Raw genomic sequence first — 20,282 nt, 5'->3', positions numbered from 1 at the left:
ACAGAGGAAGGAGATGAGGGCTGAGAGCAGGAGTGAATCCCAATGAGTTGATGATATATATGCTTGAGCCGCGCCCTGCAGTCCTTTCTTCTAAAGCTCTGTAGGTGATACACGCTGAATGCCAGAAACACTAAACGCGTACTCACGAGGCTTCAACTCCAGAAACCCTTTAAAGAAAGCTGTATTTCACGTCATTGACTGCGCAATTCACAAGACTTTCATGAGCGAGGGAGTGGGAACAAGGCAGGAAGGAGGAATGAATGAAGGAAGGAGAATTCCACCAACCCACCAACAACATCCTACCAGGTCGTTGACCTCTGAGTGCCTTGTGTTTAGACTGGTCACAGCGGTCATGCTAAGTGGTGACGGACGTATCGGAACAAGAGTTGGAGAATTAGGACCGAGCGGAAAAAAAAAAAGCCACCAAGAATCTCAATCGTGAAATCCTCCTGGGAATGCAACCAAGGGCATCTGCCTGCTTCGACTATGTGTGTGTGTGTGTGTGTGTGTGTGTGTGTGTGTGTGTGTGTGTGTGTGTGTGTGTGTGTGTGTGTGTGTGTGTGTGTGTGTGTGTGAGTGTGTGTGGCCTTTGGCATCTGACTCGGCTTGACCTTTCCTCTGACGGGCTCCAGTCACAGGAGTGCCTGTGTGGGCTGACCATTCACAAACAACGTGGGAGAGTGCATGAACAGCTATGTACGTGTGCCGCGCTAATGTCGCGCTCACATAGAGAACGCTTTATCAGTAAAATCGCATGAGAAGCTAATGAACTTTGCTGACGAACGTAAGGAGAGAGAGAGAATATTTTTCTGTAGGAGGCCGATGACAGCTCAGAATTGACTCCTCTCATCCTTCTTTCATTCACTTCCTCCATTCCTCTCTTTCATGTTTAAGTCATTTTGGTTTCAGTTCAATTAAATGCCCGACTTTAAAACACTTTTTCACAAAGTTTATGTTACTAAAAATCACTTTTTTCTTGAAAGTATAACTTGACAAAAACATGCTGCTACTTTGTTAGAGGCTTTAGCTTAGGTTGAGGTTTAGCTTTAGTAGCATAAGACCGAGAGAAGCTAAGTTTTGAGTCAGGGAATAACCAGACAAGCAGGAGGAGTTTTAACAGCCAAAGAGAGATATAGATAGAAATACTTTCCGTTATGCACTCACTCTACAGCCAGCAAAAAGAACCAGAGCTTATCAGACAAAACTGAAGGAAGAGCCAAAAGCATTTCCAAAGTCTTTCTCCATTCCCATAGTACCACTCAACTCCACCAGGTCCTATCAGCTACACTTAAGAAGAAAGAGAGGGATGAGTGCTGGATCAGTATGACGAAGGAACAGAGAGAGAGAGAGAGAGAGAGAGAGAGAGAGAGAGAGAGAGAGAGAGAGAGAGAGAGAGAATGGGATGCAGGGATGAGAAAGAGGGAAATTCTCTTGTCTTTGGATAACCACTTTGTATTCCCTGGTGGGAGACAACAATGCAGCCTCAACCCAAACACATAATGTACTGTAGTCCACATGTATTCTCACAGTATTCTCTGCAGCTCGGTTCAGACAGTTTAGGGGTTTCCTGTCCTATCCCCACAGCCTTTCTCTGACGCGAAAGTGTGCAGGGACGAGGATTTTGCACATCACGAGCCTGACCACACTTCCAACCAAAATATCAAGCGCCATATCAGGATCTCAGATCTAATGCATAAAGGCCACGTCAAGTGTCACGTGTGTGATGTTAAACTAGAAGAGCTCAGAGGCTTGACTGTGTGAAATTTGGAATAAACAGGAAACAAGGCACATACTTCATCAACGCAAAATGATCGACCAAGTGAAGGGGGAGGAAGTGGGGCGACCATCTCCAGTAACTTGAATACATTTTAGGAAATAAACAATTTGTCAAGACACAAAGGTAGAACCAGTAGATGAGCAAACAAGACATTTCAACTGAACCACAGAATTCTTATAAGCTTGACGGCCAAAAACAGTTGGCAGCGGCTGCGCTTCACGTTCATCCCTCATCGTCAGAGTTGGCTGCTTCCTTGTTCGTCTGATAGTATGAAGTGTGAAGTAACAGAATTACCTGGCAAGTAAAATTCACGAGAAAATCAGACCAGACCACAGATACACAGAGCCTCTAGCTCCACCCGCCACACAACAGTGTGTAGTGAAATCAGGGCGATAACTGTGTTCTTCAGCCTGCTTTGATTAGTCTTTGTTAGACGGGACTCCCATCCACCCACACATAGTTCACCGCTAGCCGAGAGCAAATGTTGGCGCAAAAACAGAAAAACTACAGTAAGTCTTTCTATCACTGAAAGTTACTGGAGTGAGATTCCGTTTTAAGCTCCTGTTGACTGCAAACAAAGAGAAAGTATAGTTTTGGTGAGCAGGCAGGCAAACTGCAGGTGGTACAGTCGATGGACACTGGGTGGCCTCATAAGGGACATAATGCTTATATATATATATATATATATATATATATATACACACACACATATATACCTGCATAGTTTCCGAGTAACCAAGCTAATCAAATTAGACAGAGCTCCTCTCTCCCACGCAGTGAACGGACCCTGATCCATGCGGTGGGTGCACCGCTGGGAGCCAGGCCCTCCCCTGTGTGCCGACACCCTAATGAGTTTCATGTGAGGAGCATTAAAAAAACGGCTGCTGGACCAGTGAAACTGACTGGAGCTGATCCCATCACAACAGATACACACACACACACACACACACACACACACACACACACACACACACACACACACACACACACACACATATAAATGTGATATAAAGCCAAATGGAGTTTTGTTTAGTATTTAAATACACACCATGTATTCATTATTTCCATTTCTATGGACATTATAGAAATTATTTCAGCACTTTGTTATTTTAAAATGAACATAATTGAAATGTCTAGATAAATATGAATATGTTTCGCTGAGCCAAATGCTTAATTGTTTGCAAAAAGAAGAAATAGGCTTGTTTGGGACGTCTTTAAAACCAAAAGCCCACACTCTGATGGTGACTTCATTATGCAGCGGGTAATTTCAGCCGAGCAGTTTTACGACTTCCCCCCCAAACACTTAACCAGAGAGTTGGAACGATTCCACATCAGCCTAATTAGACACCCAACCATTCAATATCGCATCTTACAAGCACCACACATACAGATGTATCACGACGGCAATATGGCAGTGGGGAATGAACATCTTTGTGATGCGAGAGGGATGGATAATATGGACCCAAATTAATTAAAAAGATGAAGGCATCTTGAAACAAGACTTTCTTAACTTTGTCTCCAAGTGTGGCCGTGAGGATGATGCCATAAGAAGGAACAGTAAATCAAGAATTTAGTTGTAGACGTGTTTTTAGCAGGACCGCATCTGGAGGCAGCGTACGTTAGCTTCAACACTCACAACACTGTGCAGGTTGTCGCTTGGATATTGTTTTATATGCAAACCCAAGCTTCACACACACACACACACACACACACACACACACACACACACAGACAAACACGAGCATCACCTGACGAGGTGCTCATAACAACACTGTCTTACATAAGAGTCTCTCTTCAGTAATCATAACACACATGCAAACACATACAGACACACACACACACACACACACACACACACACACACACACACACACACCCTGGTGAGAATGGCACCTACTTTTAACTCTGCCAGAATGCAAAGTTGTTGGAACTTCAATCAAGATAATAGTGATGCATGTTTGCATCTAGCACGCGACCTTTGAGGTATCTGATGTAACTGAGGCAAAAACATTCCAACAGAAAGACAATGACGAAACAAGAAATACAAATGTTTGATGCGTTTCTTTCTCTGCGAGTGTTTTGTGAAAGCAGGAACGCTGCTCTGTGGGGCGTCACATCGAAGTGTCTCCCTCTCATTGCTGTTCGCTGGCACTCGTTCAGACTGTATTTGTTGCGGGGCCAGTGTGCCACAGGCCACAGTTGCATAATGACACACATAGACAGGCAGCTAACTTACAGACACTGCATTCATTCAGCGAATGAGCCTGAATCACCGGCCAGCAGTGGCTGTCTGAAGTGAGAATTTAGCTGTGGATCAATCACAGGTTTGAAAGTACAAAGGGGTTAAAGCACAATAAGCTCTGCTGCAGAGTGCAGCTGTGGAGCAAAGCCCATTAATGCAGTCAGGTGACTGGAGTGCAGGCTAATGGTCAATGGACACACAGTGACGCAACCTCTAAATCTTTTCCTCCTCGCTGCATCTGGGTGTAAACACCATCACATGGTGGAGGGAGGGAAAGAAAGGACCCCGAGCAAATAATCAGACAGAGAATATAGAGAGGGGAATGAAAGAAGAAAAACAAACAGGAGGGGGGGAAACAACAGCACAGATTTATTAACCTGCAAACAGAAAGAGAATACGTTCAAAACGTGGACAAATGGAGAGATGCGCACACTCATACAGGCTGCAAGCCAATCTCGAATGCAATAGCTCTGTCTGACTACTGCCCCATATGGTTCTCATCATTTTCTTGGACGTCTCCCCTCATTTTATGTTTTTCATTTTAACTGTCAGCCAGTTTCCAGAAAACAGGAAGGCCGGAGAGTCCGTGCCGCTGACCCCGACACAAAGGAGGAGCTTGTTAGAGAGCTGGACTTCACTGTGACTTACAGCCATCCGAATCTGTGTCTGGTTCTCTTTCACAAGTCAGTATGGTGTCTATGTGATGCACACAAACACTTTTCTAGAAAACTAAGAGTTGTTTGGGGGGTTTTTTAAGCCCCTGCGTCCAGTCTGCTGCACTGTCCACCCGAGCAAAACGCTGAATCACTGCCAGCTTACAGAGCCACTGATCCTGACCTCAGCCTTCTCTGGATGAGGGCAAATGAAAAGACAAATTCCCCACATGCATCAATCCCTCCAGCGGGAAGCGCATTTGTCGGAACTGTCCCTTTAAGTTGAGAGCAGAGCTATACGTGTCTGGATGAATCCAACAGCCGCTTCTGCCCAGTCTGTGCACTTGTTGTTGGCGTTGAGCAGGACATGTCTGGCACCTGCTTGCCTCGCCAGCATCACCATTTATCATGCCACAATAAAGGCGGAAGGCAGCCTTTTGGCACTGCGCCCCGAGTGCGTAACAGCAGCGCAGAGCGCAGGTTGACTGCGTGGCACTGGACACATGCGGGTTTACCTTTGGGTTGAATTCAGTTTTGCGCCAAACACTGGTAAAGCTAATCACACAGCATGTTTTAGAGCTGATAGTTCGGCTGTGCATATGCTTGAATGGCACGAGGATATCCTGCAAACTATGTTGAAGTTGCAGATGTTGCAACAGCCTCGGGCATGTTATTGTTTTGATAGCTGTTATCATCATCATCATCATCATGCTGTGATGATGAGGACAGCTGAAACATCTTTTCATTTGCAAATAAACATTAAACACATTTTCGAATTCATCAAAGTGAAGCCAGCCCTTCTAAATCACAATCAGCTTTTTATTCAAATATCACTTCAGCTTTGATCGTCACTAATATTGCCCGTAGTGAGTTTCTGTTTCGCACTCACCTCCCAGCCCGCCCAGAGTCGCTGCCCAGGTGGCTCCGGAGAGCAGGCACAGCGTCGGTAGCAGGATCAACATGGTACCGTCAGGACTCATCGTGATTCGGCTCCTGTCCTGGTCCAGGACGGAGGTGGAGGTCCGTCCGATCTGATTTCAACACCAAAGTCCCGGACTCGTGGTTTCAGCTGTGGTGCATCCTGATCCTGTTTGGGCTTCGCAGGTTTCTCCGAATTAAAAAAAAAAGGCGCAGAGCTCGGTCCAAGACAATGTCAGATAAGTTTTGGGTTATTTAAAAAAAAAAAGAAGAAGCTTCCTGAAACGTTTTATTCTGCTATTCTGCTACAGGTTACCGCGTTTCCTGGAGCTAAGATCTGCACAAAGCGCACATTAATGCATGCATCCGCTCATGTATTATATTATCTACTTAAGAAAAGCGACATGCAAAGAACCAGAGGGCACGTTGTTGTAGTTATATTTGTGGTGTACTCCAGTCACAACTGTGCGTCAGAGTAATCCAAAGTACCGTCCTCTCGTGCAGGAATAATGCCCAGAGTCCCGGGTTATAATAAGCTGAAGCCTCGCTCTTATCCCCGCTCTGTGCCCCGGTGTCGCCGAGCTTGTCCCGCTGGTAGAAAAAAAAAAAAACTCCGCTCTTCTTCAGTTTAAAAGCATGTGAGCAAAATAAAGCAGGACAATCACGTTGAGGTCCGTGAAGTGAAACCAAATTCTGACCGCGCGCTGTGTCGCTGGAGCTCGAGCGCTGGCACGGTGCACGGTGCTGTGGAGGGCGGCTAGTGACCGGCTAGAGAGGATGTGTGCTGCTCCAACGCTGGAGCGCTGACTGTGTAGGAGCCGAACGTCTCGCGCCCCGCCCTCCGGAAAAAAAAGGCAGCGCGAGGGTACACAACAGGTAGGAGGGTGACGTCACGGCCGACAGGTGCGGACCTATTTTTCTTTAGACAGATACGCCACAAGTGATTAATATCTAACTTATCGGTAGGCGGAAGTTGTTGTTTTGTATGAGGTTCTTTAAAATTACAGATTAATTTCGTGTGTGGGAAATGACAGGCAGTGGGGTCAGGGTGTGATTACAGGTTTCACTGTGTCCACTAGACTATTATCCTATTATGGAACTGTCTGCCCTGTCATACAATGAGATGAAAGCCTGTCGCGGTTAAAGTGAAACCTGTCATTGCAGAAGTCCTAAAACCTGGAGGATGCATGCAACACTTTCTGTTAAATTCAAACATGCATGTGCCTATTTTTAATGGGATTATAGAAAACAAGCTAATTGGTTCTAGACTATTAGTTTTGTTTTTTCTTTATAGCCTCTTTAAAAAAAACTAAATGAAGAGATCCTTATATCCTTATATTATAAGTTTGTGTTAAAAAGTGCAGATCAGATTTAGAATTATCCCCTTAATTCTGAATAGTACCAACCAATGCCAGTGTGATCCAATGCTTTCCTCAAGGTTTCCCTCGACTGAACTAGAAACTCTACGTAAGGGAGTAAAAGCTTAAAAAGGTAAACTTACTATTGAATCTCTCTGTTAGTCAATGTTCTACCTGACATTGTGAATGAAAAGTGTAGGAGAGCATTATTCAATCATTACCCACTGGACATATCCGTTTAAAGAAGTAACATTTGTCAAGGAAGCTTCTCTCTGCTCCTTCTGACTCTGCTCCTGTGGTCTGGCTTCCTTAATCCACCTGTCAGTCATCTGACATCATCGGGGGCGGAGCGTCTAAAGTAAAGATGATTAAACAGTGAGGTCAATGGTCTGCAGGCCTCAACCACACTAATAATCCACAGAGAGGCTGTGTTCTGTCATGTGCTATTAATTTGTCTTGACATTTACTTCTTCATTACTTAAAAAAATACAACGCAATGTGATTTAAAGTGGTGATGACACACAGTTATTTGAAAAACAATAAACATCCTTAGTTTGGAAATTGCTCACGCTTGTGTTGTAATTACATACATACAATAACATTTTGATTAATTTATGCAGCAGCCATAACCGCAATGAAACACTCAGCCTCCCGCTAAATCGCTCTTTCTCTGAGGAGGAGAGCAGGACGGCTGGCGGCGCTGACCGGCCAATTTCACGGGGCGGGGGTGCAGACATGTACCCCGACTCCGGGACAAAAGGGAGGGGTCACAGAGGGGCACGGATTAAAGGCTTTGGTTGACGAGGAGGGGGGAGGAGGAGGAGGACAGGGTCGGAGGTAAGGGAGCGATGATAAAGAAAAGCCACATGGAGCTAAGAAGTGAGTGGCGCCGTCTCTAATCAAGCCCGATTAAGCTCACACTGCGAGCGTCTCATCTTTACGCGGCCAGTGACTTTTGAATGACTAAACATCGCTCAGTATCACAATGAACGTCTTCATCAGTATAGTGGCAGTTGGAGATCAGGGCCCTGGCGGAAAACCCCACCCTTCCTTCACCCATGACTTTTGGGTGGCTAGTATATTTATCAATGTCAGTGTGGAGGTCCAGACATGGGTCACTGTCTCTTTAGACTGACTCCAGTGCATCGATGAGGGCGTTGACATTTGATTCAGGATTCATCCAATCCCTTGGAGCTGAAGTCAAGCTTCGACTGCTGCCCCCCTGCTGGACAGGTGAAGCAAGTGGTTATTAAATATACAACACAATGCACTGCAAAACATGGCATTCAACCAGAAGGTGTCTTCCAGGTATCGGTAAATTAGGTGGCATTATAAGCAGACACAAAGACACAGCGAGATGCACAGACACAATCAGATTGACTGAAGCCTTCAAACCACACTGGTTCAAACCGAAACATCAAATCTGCATAAATTGTGCATACAGATTGGCATAAATTAACCAGGGAGGAGTATGGCCTTAAAGGGATTGCCACGGCTGCTTATCTGTCCCCACACATTAATATTCAGACCCCGGTGTAAGGAAGCCCCAATGCGTGACCCTGCACTCCTTCTGTTAATCTGTGTGTCAGTGTGCATGCCTGTCTTTAAATGTGTCTTTTTGATTGTACAGCATGTGTGTGTGTGTGTGTGTGTGTGTGTGTGTGTGTGTGTGTGTGTGTGTGTGTGTGTGTGTGTGTGTGTGTGTGTGTGTGTGTGTGTGTGTGTGCGCGTGTTTGCAATGCATGGGTGCACATGTATACATTTTTTTTTGTTTTACAAATTTTGAGCGAATGCATGCAGCCAGGCCAAAGGTTTTGTACTCTATACGTGATACTTGTGTGTGACTAATGGCTGGGGATCACTGGTTGAAATTGGGGGATTGTTGTGGGCGAGGAGGATGACAGAAAAGAAATTCAGACAGGGGAAAGAGATGGAGGGAGACAGACGAGCCACCGACCTCCAACAAATGTAATTATATGGCTCAGAATCACTGAGCAGCTGCTTCTTGATCAGCTTTAGGCCCGGCAAACACACACACACACACACACACACACACACACACACACACTTTTGACATTGACCTTGTCCATGAACATCAGGGCAGACTTTGTTCAAAAGATGAAAATTATGTTTTTTTGTGACATGGCATAAAATCTATAAACTGCGTGACTGATCTATCAACTGGATAAGTAATGAATGCAGTCATGGCTTTTAATTCTGTTCTCCCACTTATTCAGTAACAGCTTGTGTAAGTGTGTGTGTGTGTGTGTGTGTGTGTGTGTGTGTGTGTGTGTGTGTGTGTGTGTGTGTGTGTGTGTGTGTGTGTGTGTGAGAGGGAGAGAAAGGAGGGGTCATAAAAGGCAGGGGACTTCTACCCTGAGGATCAGAGGAGCCACATGCAGTCTTACACACACACACACACACACACACACACACACACACACAAACACTAATTTAGTGAACAGCTTTCATTTTCTTAAATAAACCCAATATAAACCCTATCTCTCTCACCCATGCAGGCTCCCTCTCACCTCTCCCCCCCCCCCCCCAGTCCCTTTTTTCTATCACACTTTCCACCTCTCCAGCTGCATCTGGCCACATGTTCTCCTATACCTCCCTCTGTCTAAATGGGGCACTCAAGCTGTCAGTCGAAGGCTCCACTGTGCAGAATGAGAGCATTTCACCCAGCATGTCAGACTAAAGAAAAATTACAAAGCAAGAGTGGGGTCAATACTCACCCTGTGTGATATGCATTGCTTAGTGTTTGTATCGAAGCTGGCCAACTGGTTTACCCCCCCCCAGCCCTCACCTCTGCTGAGGAGGAAATGGAAGAAACTGCCCAAAACCTTTTCCCGCTAATCCCCAGACAATGGACTCTGCTGTGTTATTGCGGGCCGGCGATGGAAGTGATTCAGGCGGCAGCTCTGATTTGTTGTGCTGAGCCCAGGTAAGCCTGGAGATTTGGATCAACACTGAAGTTAAAGCATTTGATTAGTTTCCTTCCACCTAAATGATACGTGGTTGTGGGTATTTTTGTCCAGGTTACTCCTCATACACAGACATGTTAACCTGCCACTAGATGGTTGATACAGTGAACAATATAAGATAGAATCAATGAATATGTCATTTAATAAATGGATTCAACTCTTCCTACTCAGACAGGTGAAGGCAGACCATCCCCCGCCTTCTTTGAATCACATCAATTACAATACATAACCTGTAACAGTGGGGGATGTAGCTCAGTGGTAGAGCACGTGCTTTGCATGTATGAGGTCCTGGGTTCAATCCCCAGCATCTCCACCTCTTATATATGGAAACACTAGAGGTGAAATACTTATTTGATAAAGACACTTAGAGTTAGACACAAATAACAACAATCTTGTCAGCAATTTACTTCTTGCTACAAGCACAAACGATGTCATTATGAAAGCTGAAACTCCACAGATTCATTCACAGTATACTTTTTATCACTCCACAACCAAAACTTAAAGAAGAGAGAGGAGATCAAATAAACTTCACTTTATGCAGTCATAATCATAAATTGTGTCTTACCTTTGCTGTTTTGTCACGTTGTATTTGAGAGCATATAGAACGTTGCTGATGGCTTCTCCAGTGTCTCTGGATCATTTTTAGTTGAATCCAGCTGTCTTTATTCATGCTCATGGCATGGAGGAGCATTCACAGTCAGCTCTCCTCCAGCAATGGTGACACCTATAGTGACATGTAAATTAAATTAAAGTAGTTTTTTAGTAGTAGTTTTACAGTGACACAAGGACATTTCAAATGACACAAATGGTACCCAAATGGCCAATTTTAGAGGATTCTACCTTAACATGCCTCTAAAAAAACCTCTCCAACATTTCTCTGCGTCACTTTATTAGCACCAGTTTGTGCACAAGTAATGTTCAGATGTTGTGATATGGTTTGCTGGAGGTTTTGAGCTGCAACTGCATCATTCCAAATTCCAATATATTTACTCTAAATGTGAACAGCTTTATTTCATTTAGGCTGTGTTCCATCTTTATTTAGTCTGACCCAGTACACATATACACCTCTGCAGAAATCTCACCAGTGTTACCGTTATTATGATACTAAGATAATTCAAATGGACGGAAAATCTACAGCTGTCTATTGTGTTCGAGATTGATGTTTTGTTGACCCATCCATCAATCGATTTACCCCAACACACACGGCCACTCAGAGGGGAAGTAGCTCAGTGGTGGAGCACATGCTTCGCATGTATGAGGTCTTGGGTTCGATCTCCAACACCTCCATTTCTTATCTAAAATGGGATGCATGAGTCCCTCCTTGCATTCAAAACAACACAAGATGAATGAGTTAGAAAGTTCCATTTCAGCTACTCTTGCAAGGACATTCATTTTCGGAGACACATTTTGTTTTGGATGAAAAGCCCTTTGTTGAATTTAGATGTCCTCCAATTGAAACTTTTTCAAAGATAAGCTTTGGTATTATGAACACAGTAATATGAAACTGGAGAGTTTTGTGTGATTTCATTTTATCTTGAACTTGGCTCACCATCTTTGTCCATCTCCTTTCCCCATCCTCCCATTTGTCCTTGCAGGTCCTTTCCTTAAGCATCTTTTCTTCAACGTTAATATGACATCATTTCTGTTTCTTACCTCGACTCATTCAGAGAAGAGTTATCTCAGAAACGCAGTGATTGTTCACTTCATTTTGCCTTTAGCTCCCATGAACCTCTCCGGGCTGTATTACAGGTATGTCTCATGCATGTCATATTGGATGTAACGTAATTAGGAACGACCAGACCATCCCTCGTATCTGCCCTCTAGTTTATTTAAATTCATAGGTTCAAATCCAACGTTCTTAATTTTCACTAATCTGTCAACCTGTTCTTTCCAGCGTGACATGAGCACAACATGACTGATGCTTCCAAGAGACATGGAGCCATGTTGAGAGGCTTCTCATGTGGCTGCACCTGCTGAGGTGTTGCAACACAATGCTTGGCAGAGGAAACAAACCCATCTCGTATCATCACATGCAGTGTGTCGTGCGTGTTTTCAGTGTTAACAATAGTGTTTTTGATCAGTCAAAAATGAGCACATGTTTGCCGGCACTTCTTTCATGCAGTCATGGGGGAGAACTGTGTGCTATCCATCCCTGTGCACTGAATTAAAGATGTTCAAACAATGCTGACCAATCAATTATTTACAGAAGCACAATCTAGACAGCAAACACACACATGAATGCACACAAACCCACACGTGTCCTATCAAAAAGCCCTGTCTAATTAAAGGGATTGTTTCAGCTATAATTAGATTGCACGTCGGTGGTGTAGCCATTCTTCAGTGTGAGCTGAAATATAATCACTAGCCTCATCCTTCGAAGAACCAAGAAGTGCTTCGTAAGACCCACATTCTGCTATTCAATAATGCCTGCTCACTCGAATTGAATACCGCGAAGTCTAATCATGTAATGCAGAGATCCACAACCAGGGAGGTACTTCAGCAGTTGCCAGGGGATACGTGGAAACACTGTGGAGCAGCTTGAGTCATTTTATAGAAGAGAAATTAGATTTTTAGTCAGCAATAACACCTGTGAGTAATGGATAAATGGCTAGCTAACCATTCAGGATGGATGGATAGCTAATAAACAAAATGGATGGGCTAAATGGTTAAAGTAGAATGGTTAGCTCAGAGTAATGGAAAAGACTGTTGAAATAGCAAGCCTAAAGTGTGATGATTAAAACCACTTAAGTAATGGCTCCAGCGTCTGCTACTCCACATGCAAACATTAGCTCCACACAGATCCAAACACTGAGCGTTGTGGCAGCAGACTTGCAGCAGACACACCCACAAACCCAGAGAACTACAAGCACATTCATCCTGTTGTGACCATGATGAAACGTTTAATTTAATCATTCAGTATCAGTTCTCCTTGTGGCAAATAAAGGTAAAACGTAATTACCCAGCATTGCTTTAACCTAACCTAGTGGGATTCTAGATTGACTCCACAGCAGATGGTGCTATCAATTATTGAGCCCGTGAAGACGACGCTGCCCTCAATCAGATTAAGTAGATTATGCCAACATCAACTCTCTTATGATCCAGACTCAGTTTCTTAGATCAACATACAACGTCAAGATGCACAACCCCCGACACCGCCTCCTAACGCCCTTTTAAGCAGAGTCTTTGACTGGGTTCTATCTATCTGTCTGCTCCTCCGGTCCTTAACATCCTCTGGGTGTATTTGTGTATGTGTTAGTGTATGCAATTTTCAAATCTGACCTAAATACGCTACACGTTGAGCTCTCTCTCTCACTGATATCTGACTACATACCATGATGGAGTCCCTGCCAACATACTCGGCGTTCCACCCATCCCAATGCAAATGTCCCCTTAATCCTGTTAACCCACTCTTGGTGTGTGGAGAGGCAGAGAGTAGGAGAGAGCCTCGGGCGAGTTCGACATTGTACCCCTCCGCCCCACTGAGATCTAATTGAAGAAACAAGTGCTTGGTACAAAGTGAAGCTCCTCGGCTCACTGTGACATTAATACAAGAGTAGTGGGGTGAAAAAAAAAAAACTGTGATCGGCAGCGTGTAAATCTGAAAAACAGGATTGCGAGTGTGGGGGTGCAGAGGAAGAGGCAGCGAGTTTAAACACCAGCTATGTTTAAATTGAGGTGTACAGCTGCTTACATCGCGGATCATCTACTCCACAGGTGCTTTAAGTGCGGTCCAAGAACAAGCAAAACGCGTGACTCAGTTGGATTTCAGTGTTGACTCCAAATACATAAAAAGATTGTCTGCAAAGGACATTTTTTATCTCACTATTGCAGCACTGAACTTGCAGTAGCGCAAACAAAAATGTGTTGTTCAGATGTTGGGTAGGGTATCAAGCATCCACGCATGGTAAATTGTCTACGTGTGTGTGTGTGTGTGTGTGTGTGTGTGTGTGTGTGTCTGTGTGTGTGTGTGTGTGTGTGTGTGTGTGTGTGTGTGTGTGTGTGTGTTTTATTAGTCCGGGTGAGCTGACGATGGTAGGCGGCAAGCTTGTTTACTTGTAGATCTGCAGCATGTGAGGCGATTGGGGCCATTGTTTCCTGATGATAAAATCTGACCTCTGAAAGGATAAGACAGGTCTGTCGCCTGCTAAGCTGTTCTTGACAACATGTTTTGACCCTCATCCAGCTGGAAAAGAGGGGTCTTAGTCACTGAAAAGAGGTGTGTGGGGCATCATTAGCACCAGGCAGAAAGGTCTACGTGTTTCACAAAAAGAATGAATGTCAATTTTAGGGGAGGAATGCGTTACATCACTATGGTAGATTTCACAGTAGATGTTTTTTTTTTATTGCAGGAACCCGATTTTAAGCACAGTTCCTGCTGCTGTGCGTGGCTGATAGAGAGCAGAGAGATTTAAACCCTTTACAGCGCACACTACCACAGAGTTTGACTCTGGCTCCGGCTGCCTCTGTTTGCTTTATCACTGAGCTGCAATGTGGGCCCGGGCAGATGTGGAATATTCCCATTTCAGAGGCAAAGAGTTGCTATACTGAAAATGTTCAAGGTCTTTCAGTGTGAAAGCATTTATTGTTTGAGGGGAAAGAAAGCTCTGGCTGAACTGGAGTCAGAGCAGTAAAACTGTACGGAGTCCAGCTTCAGTGCTGAGTCTGATACCAAGACCCAGCGTTCTGTCACCCTGTGTCGTGTATAGTAGTATATTGAGAAGACGACTACATTGAAAGCCTTGTACGCGCATTTACAGGAAAAAAAAATCTACATTTCAGTCAGATCATATTGGCATAATTACACAGCAGCCAGTGTTGAAAGGGTAAGAGATTATAATTATATGGCAGAAACAGATTATTTCACTCAGTTGATTCAGAGGTTGATTACACAGCACTATAGATCACTAATTAAATGATTCCCTGTGCATATGTGTGGCTGTCTGCAGATATAATAACCCTTAGAATGAATGAAGTTTGTCTTGTTTAAAATAAACATGAATATCATTTAGTGACAAACACAGGATATAAGTACACAGTACTTCTGTCACAGTAAGAGACAGAAAGTTTAGGTAGACTCCTCTATGCTGTTTGAGTCCTATTTACGGTAACATGCAAGCTCCTTTGAATGTATTAAATGTCTCTTTTAAATGGGGACCCGACTAAAGTAACATATTCAACATATGTTGCAACATATTCTGTCAGAAAGTGTAGTTACACAAATTAATGATTGAAAAATCACCATGTTTTTGCAGCAAAGTAGGTTTAATTATGTTATGTACATACTTAATTACTCATTAAAACAGGAAATACACAAAACCCTCGTGGATTATACTATTCAATGAGTTGAATGCTGTAATATAGATTATTTTATGGTGATAAGAGTTTATTTAAAGACACAGAAATGTACCTGAAAGCAAAAGGTAGCCTGTGGGGTTTTGACCACTAGTAGTCCCAAGAAAACTCCACCGAGCACCTTTAAAAGGACAATAGACAAAGCAATATAAATATTAACAAAGTGGATCATAATTTAATGTAGCGTTGAATCCGTCATGATCCCTGCAGTAACCAATACGTAGATAAAAATGTGATAATGCTGCTAGCGCTCCTCCTGCTTCCTCAACTAAACGTTAAATTATTGAACAATGCATGGATGAAGTCCCGGATTCAGTCCCCTGCATATCCACAAACTGTTCAAGGATGCTTTATATAACGACATTCATCAAACCTATATGACTATCAACCATTGATGCAGCTCAGTGAAGAGTGCATGAGGTCCTGGGTTCACAGCCCAGTATCTACACTTTGAGTGGAACACTAACTGTTCATACTTTCCTTGATACTCAATGCTCAAGTGTGCCTACACAAAACCATTTACCAAAAATCCTTGCACTTCCCACACAGTGCATGAATGTAATATCCAGTAAAATTAAATAACATTAAATTCACATACAGTTTTTGCTCCAGTAGCCTTGAACAGGGTTAGCTGACCCCAGTTGTCCTCCGACTTATTATTTTCATTCACCAGATACACGGTGGAGCGATGAATGTGTAGTAATATGACTTCTTTTTTTTCATGTAATGCCAATTCATCGTATTCTTTGGTTATAGCATCTGTTTTTATCTCCATCATTCTCTCTTTTGTCCCTGCGAGTCCTTTCCTTTCCTTAAGCAAACAGAAAACAGGGGGTCGAGATGAAATGACGGAGGTAAAGAAAGGGGGTTGAGACTGAGGGGAGAGGTAGAAGGAGCGGGGGTGGAGTAGAAATAGAGAAGCAGGTGAATTGGTCCTTGGCTGGTGGTGAGGCCCATAGAAAGGGGAAAAGTCTTAGATGGATGAAAAATGCAATGTTAGGCTGAAAACACACTAACATCATGTCTATTAATAATAGACATGGTTCAATAATCAGCACATGAATATGGATTAATAAATTCCATCAGGAGAGAGAGAGAGAGAGCAGGTTTGTGGAGGGAGGCGGGAGGGGGAATGAATCCAGCTTGGCGTCTGCTCAAATGACAACAGCTCCTTCATTTTAAGCTTTTGCGACCAGGGCGAGGAAAAAGAAATTCAGAGGTAATTAAAAAAGCAGAGAAGGAGTGACAGGAGGACAGGAGGGAGGAGGAAGAGAGTGGCGTTTGTGCCTCCCAAACATCTGCTGACTGACTAGCAGGAGAGGAGAGCACCTAAAGCTTGTTTGGGAGCTTAAAATAGGTACGGCAAAGTGGGTGCAGCAAATAAATCATGTGTTCTTTAAATACTGTACGAGATTCGAGGGTATATTATTGAACTGCAAGAAAAAAGGGTTCGTCTCTCATGAGGAGAGGGATTCAAAGCCTAACATCTCTCCTCCTTCTGTGTGTGCGCATGAGAGCCAGAGAGCAATCTGGTGTGTGGTCCAGAAGACATTCATAGTCTCACTTATTAAAAAGAGTCAGGGTTATTATGGACTACTTTTTTAAGCCATGCTTTGTCTGACTTTGTGACTCAAGGGAGAGCAATGTCCGTCTGTTGGTATGTCCACAACTTTGGTCCAAACTAAAATATCTCAAATATATCAGATGCATTGCTGTGGTATATTGACATTCGGGGTCTCCAGAGGATGAATTGTGAAAACATTGGTGATTCCTTTTCATCCAGCGCCGTCAGTTTCAATTTGTCCAATATCATGTCCAAACACCTGCAAAACTTATCACATTCCCATTCGTGGTTCAAAACGTGAGGCTTCAAAACCATAGTTCACAAACTAATATTTGACATCACGGTAACTATGTACACTTCTTACTACAGTCTATGGTTATGCCTATAAATACATCTCAATGGGTGTAGACTTTTATTCTTGTTGATTTTGAATTTTGCATGTACAATATACAGATATGCTGCATGGAACACTGGTAAAATATACAGCAGACGACTTGTTCATTCTGTAATTGACTATCCGTTGACTTCCTGCAAAGAGCTTTCAGAGAACCATGTGTATTGTGGGATTTAAACAGTTCAACAAACATTCAGCTTCCCGCAAAATTGTGAACCGACTGGTGAAATAAAATAAATTTGAATTGGCTGGATGTCTTTTCTGTATCACGTCTTTCTAACAAACGGCATAACTGTACTGACACAGAAAGATGTTTACGATATAAGAGATTGTGTTTAGCACCAACTACCAGCTAAAATGCTCACTACCAACATGTGACTGCAGTTTGTGCTCTTCAATAACCTGCTGCCTCCACAAATGAGCTACAGGCTTTTTAAGAGAAGTACTCGACAAATCTCTGTCTGTTGTGTCTCAGTTACCTGCTCTCACAGTGATCACAAGAACATTTAATCTTCCTGGTTTCAAAGCTGCCAGCATTTTATTGAGTTGCCTGCGATACCGTCAACTCTGTAAAGAGCAGTCAAGTGTATGACGCCGTCACCGTATTCTGCAAACACACAGAGATGAAAGCTTGGCAACAATGTTTGCGATACAATATATAGCCATTACTGCATTGTGATGACACTTTATCTCCCTGGAGAACAAGACTGACGAGATGTTTTAGACAATGTCAGAGACAATTCTGTCGTTTTTTTCTTCTGAGTACATGAGTTCCTTGAGGGTAAATTTAATCTGACAGACGGGGTTGCTGGTGTTACCCCTTGGGCAAAAACTAGTGACTACCGATCTGTTCAGGGGGAAAGGGTAGAAACATGCAGAAAAATCTCCAGTGAATGTCAAGAAATATTACATCAGTCTAGCCTGTCATTCGCTTCCTTGGCTGTCTCCACCGCATAGACATCTCGTCCTGAAGTTTTCTGAAGACAAAAAAAGATAAAAAGCTTTTACCATTATTAGCGAAAGAGGGATGTGTGTAAAGGAAGCCGGTACAGAGGCATCTACAGTATTAAATCTTACAAAAATATTTCCTTCACTGCTGGGATGACGTGATCAGAGCTGATACTGTGTGCGCTCATATCCACTCAGGTACTAGACACATATTGACGGTAGAACGAGACCCTGTCTGACCTGATAAGTGTAATTTTGGCTCAGGTTGGGTCTCTGTTCCTCAGACTCTTCGAAAAATAAGGTGGCAAAAGGCCACTTTAAGCAGAGCCTGTATCATTTTACAGGTCATTATCTCTCCAATTACATGTGTGGCAACTGATTTTCTCCTGAGCTCACCATTTTTCTCCACGTCCTCATCCCTTCCTCCATCTCTCCTCCAAACACGGAGTCTCTCCCAGGCTTCTCCTTTGAGCTCCTTCAACTCCCTGAAGACAGACAGACAGGGAAGCAGGCTTTGGGGGATGGGGGCGCTGGTGGTGGGGGATGGAGGGGAGGGTGCAAAGAACAGTGTTCCCAGAACACCCACACATGTGCACATTGACTTGTGTACGCATGCACACACCGGAAAAAACAGCTCTATAACCAGCACACACACTGGCACACACACCAGCACACACAGACAACTGCTGCCAGTCTTTCCAGCCGAAACCTTCTGAGCCCCCTCTGTGATTTAATTGGCGCAATTATATTTGCATAAGGCTGTCCTGTTTCAGCTAACACACATACACACACACACACACACACACACACACACACACACACACACACACACACACACACACACAGCTGACAGGTTTTAATAGGCAGGATAATTGAATATGGTTTCCCCACCAGTGCCTGAAGGGTCTATCTGTATATTCTGCAAAGGATCAGCGCTCCATACGTTTACTTAGTCAAACGGGAGAGCATTTGCCACCAACTCAACTGTTAATCATGGACTTCAAAGGTTAATTGACTGGGAGCGTTTGGGGTCATCATTTTTAAAGATGACTGAGAGGGGTGTCCCAAAAAAATAAAATTAAACCCCGAAAGTGAAAACTTCTTGATTTTTAACAACCCAGTAACAACAACGTTGTTGTTACTGGGTTGTTGTTACTTTTTTTCATGAAAAGAATCCACAACTAATTTAAAAAATAAGCTGCTAATGAAAAAGAGCAAAGATAATGAGAGGAATGCTTGAAGTGAAAATCAACTTGACATTTTCCCAAGTGTATTTTTTTTCTCCTCTAATTACTACTAGGTTACAGCTTAATGTGTGAGACTGAATGAATGTCTGCGCCGCTGCCTTGATCAGAATGAACAAGGGCAACTTAATTACCAGCAAAGCAACGCAGCTCAAGATGCTGGTTAAAGGAGTTACAAGAGACATGTAGTTGTTTTCTTTACATCCGCAGTTAGAAGAAGCTTTGAGGTTGCCTATTAAAGGAGGTCTTTATTCTATGGATAATTATATATGTATCACTTCATATTCTATAAAAACAGGGCCTTTGTGTGACTGAAATGATCACATCAAAGTAATATAATAAATATTTCTCATATATCTCATGACACCTCTGTTTTATTTTACCCACCAGTGCTCTTGAGGCGCTAACAGTGTTAAACATGTTCACGGCTCAAACAAACATTGTGGGTTCAACTCTCCTTCCCTCTATCACTGGCCCACTGTATATTACACACTGTACACATGGCTGCTATGGTATTTATTTTACATACTGAATGAGTAATAAGGAGCCAGAAAGCGGCAGATCATTATTGTAAATGAATCGCAGTGAAATATCTTAAAGATATTCCTAAGAATAGCTATTTATTTACTCAAATTGGCTTCAAAATTACCATTAATCATTGTAGAATGACATCCAATCTTCTGCACCTCAAAGTGATTCTGAAATGATCTCTATTTGTGAGACACCGCTGGCCATAGTGGTGTGACAGCTTTACATTATGAACGGTTACATCTTTTAGGCTTTTCGTCTTTATACACAAAAAACGCTTTCCTATTTTTTGTAGCTTTGTTAACCACATCTCCCGT

General features: G+C 43.2%; 1 protein-coding gene and 1 non-coding gene across 2 annotated transcripts in view; one reads left to right on the top strand and one right to left on the bottom strand.

Annotated features, from left to right (window-relative positions):
* sema4f (sema domain, immunoglobulin domain (Ig), transmembrane domain (TM) and short cytoplasmic domain, (semaphorin) 4F) overlaps window positions 1–6,352 on the bottom strand; it is a 46,215-nt gene extending 39,863 nt beyond the window's left edge. The window contains exon 1 of the mRNA XM_068713548.1: window positions 5,562–6,352. Within this exon, the coding sequence (XP_068569649.1) occupies window positions 5,562–5,652 (91 nt within the window). The 5' untranslated portion in view covers window positions 5,653–6,352. The remainder of the gene's footprint in view (window positions 1–5,561) is intronic.
* A 3,824-nt stretch (window positions 6,353–10,176) lies between these two features.
* Window positions 10,177–10,248, top strand: trnaa-ugc (transfer RNA alanine (anticodon UGC)). The gene has a single exon. It is a non-coding gene; the product is annotated as a tRNA-Ala (tRNA).
* The last annotated feature ends 10,034 nt before the right edge of the window (window positions 10,249–20,282 follow it).

The sequence above is a fragment of the Cebidichthys violaceus genome, unplaced genomic scaffold (assembly GCF_023349555.1).
Source record: "Cebidichthys violaceus isolate CVI_PGR_0920_01 unplaced genomic scaffold, fCebVio1.0.p SCAF_19, whole genome shotgun sequence".
Taxonomy (NCBI): domain Eukaryota; kingdom Metazoa; phylum Chordata; class Actinopteri; order Perciformes; family Stichaeidae; genus Cebidichthys; species Cebidichthys violaceus.
The sequence above is the reverse complement of the archived record's forward strand: the minus strand, read 5'-3'. Positions and strand labels throughout refer to the sequence as shown.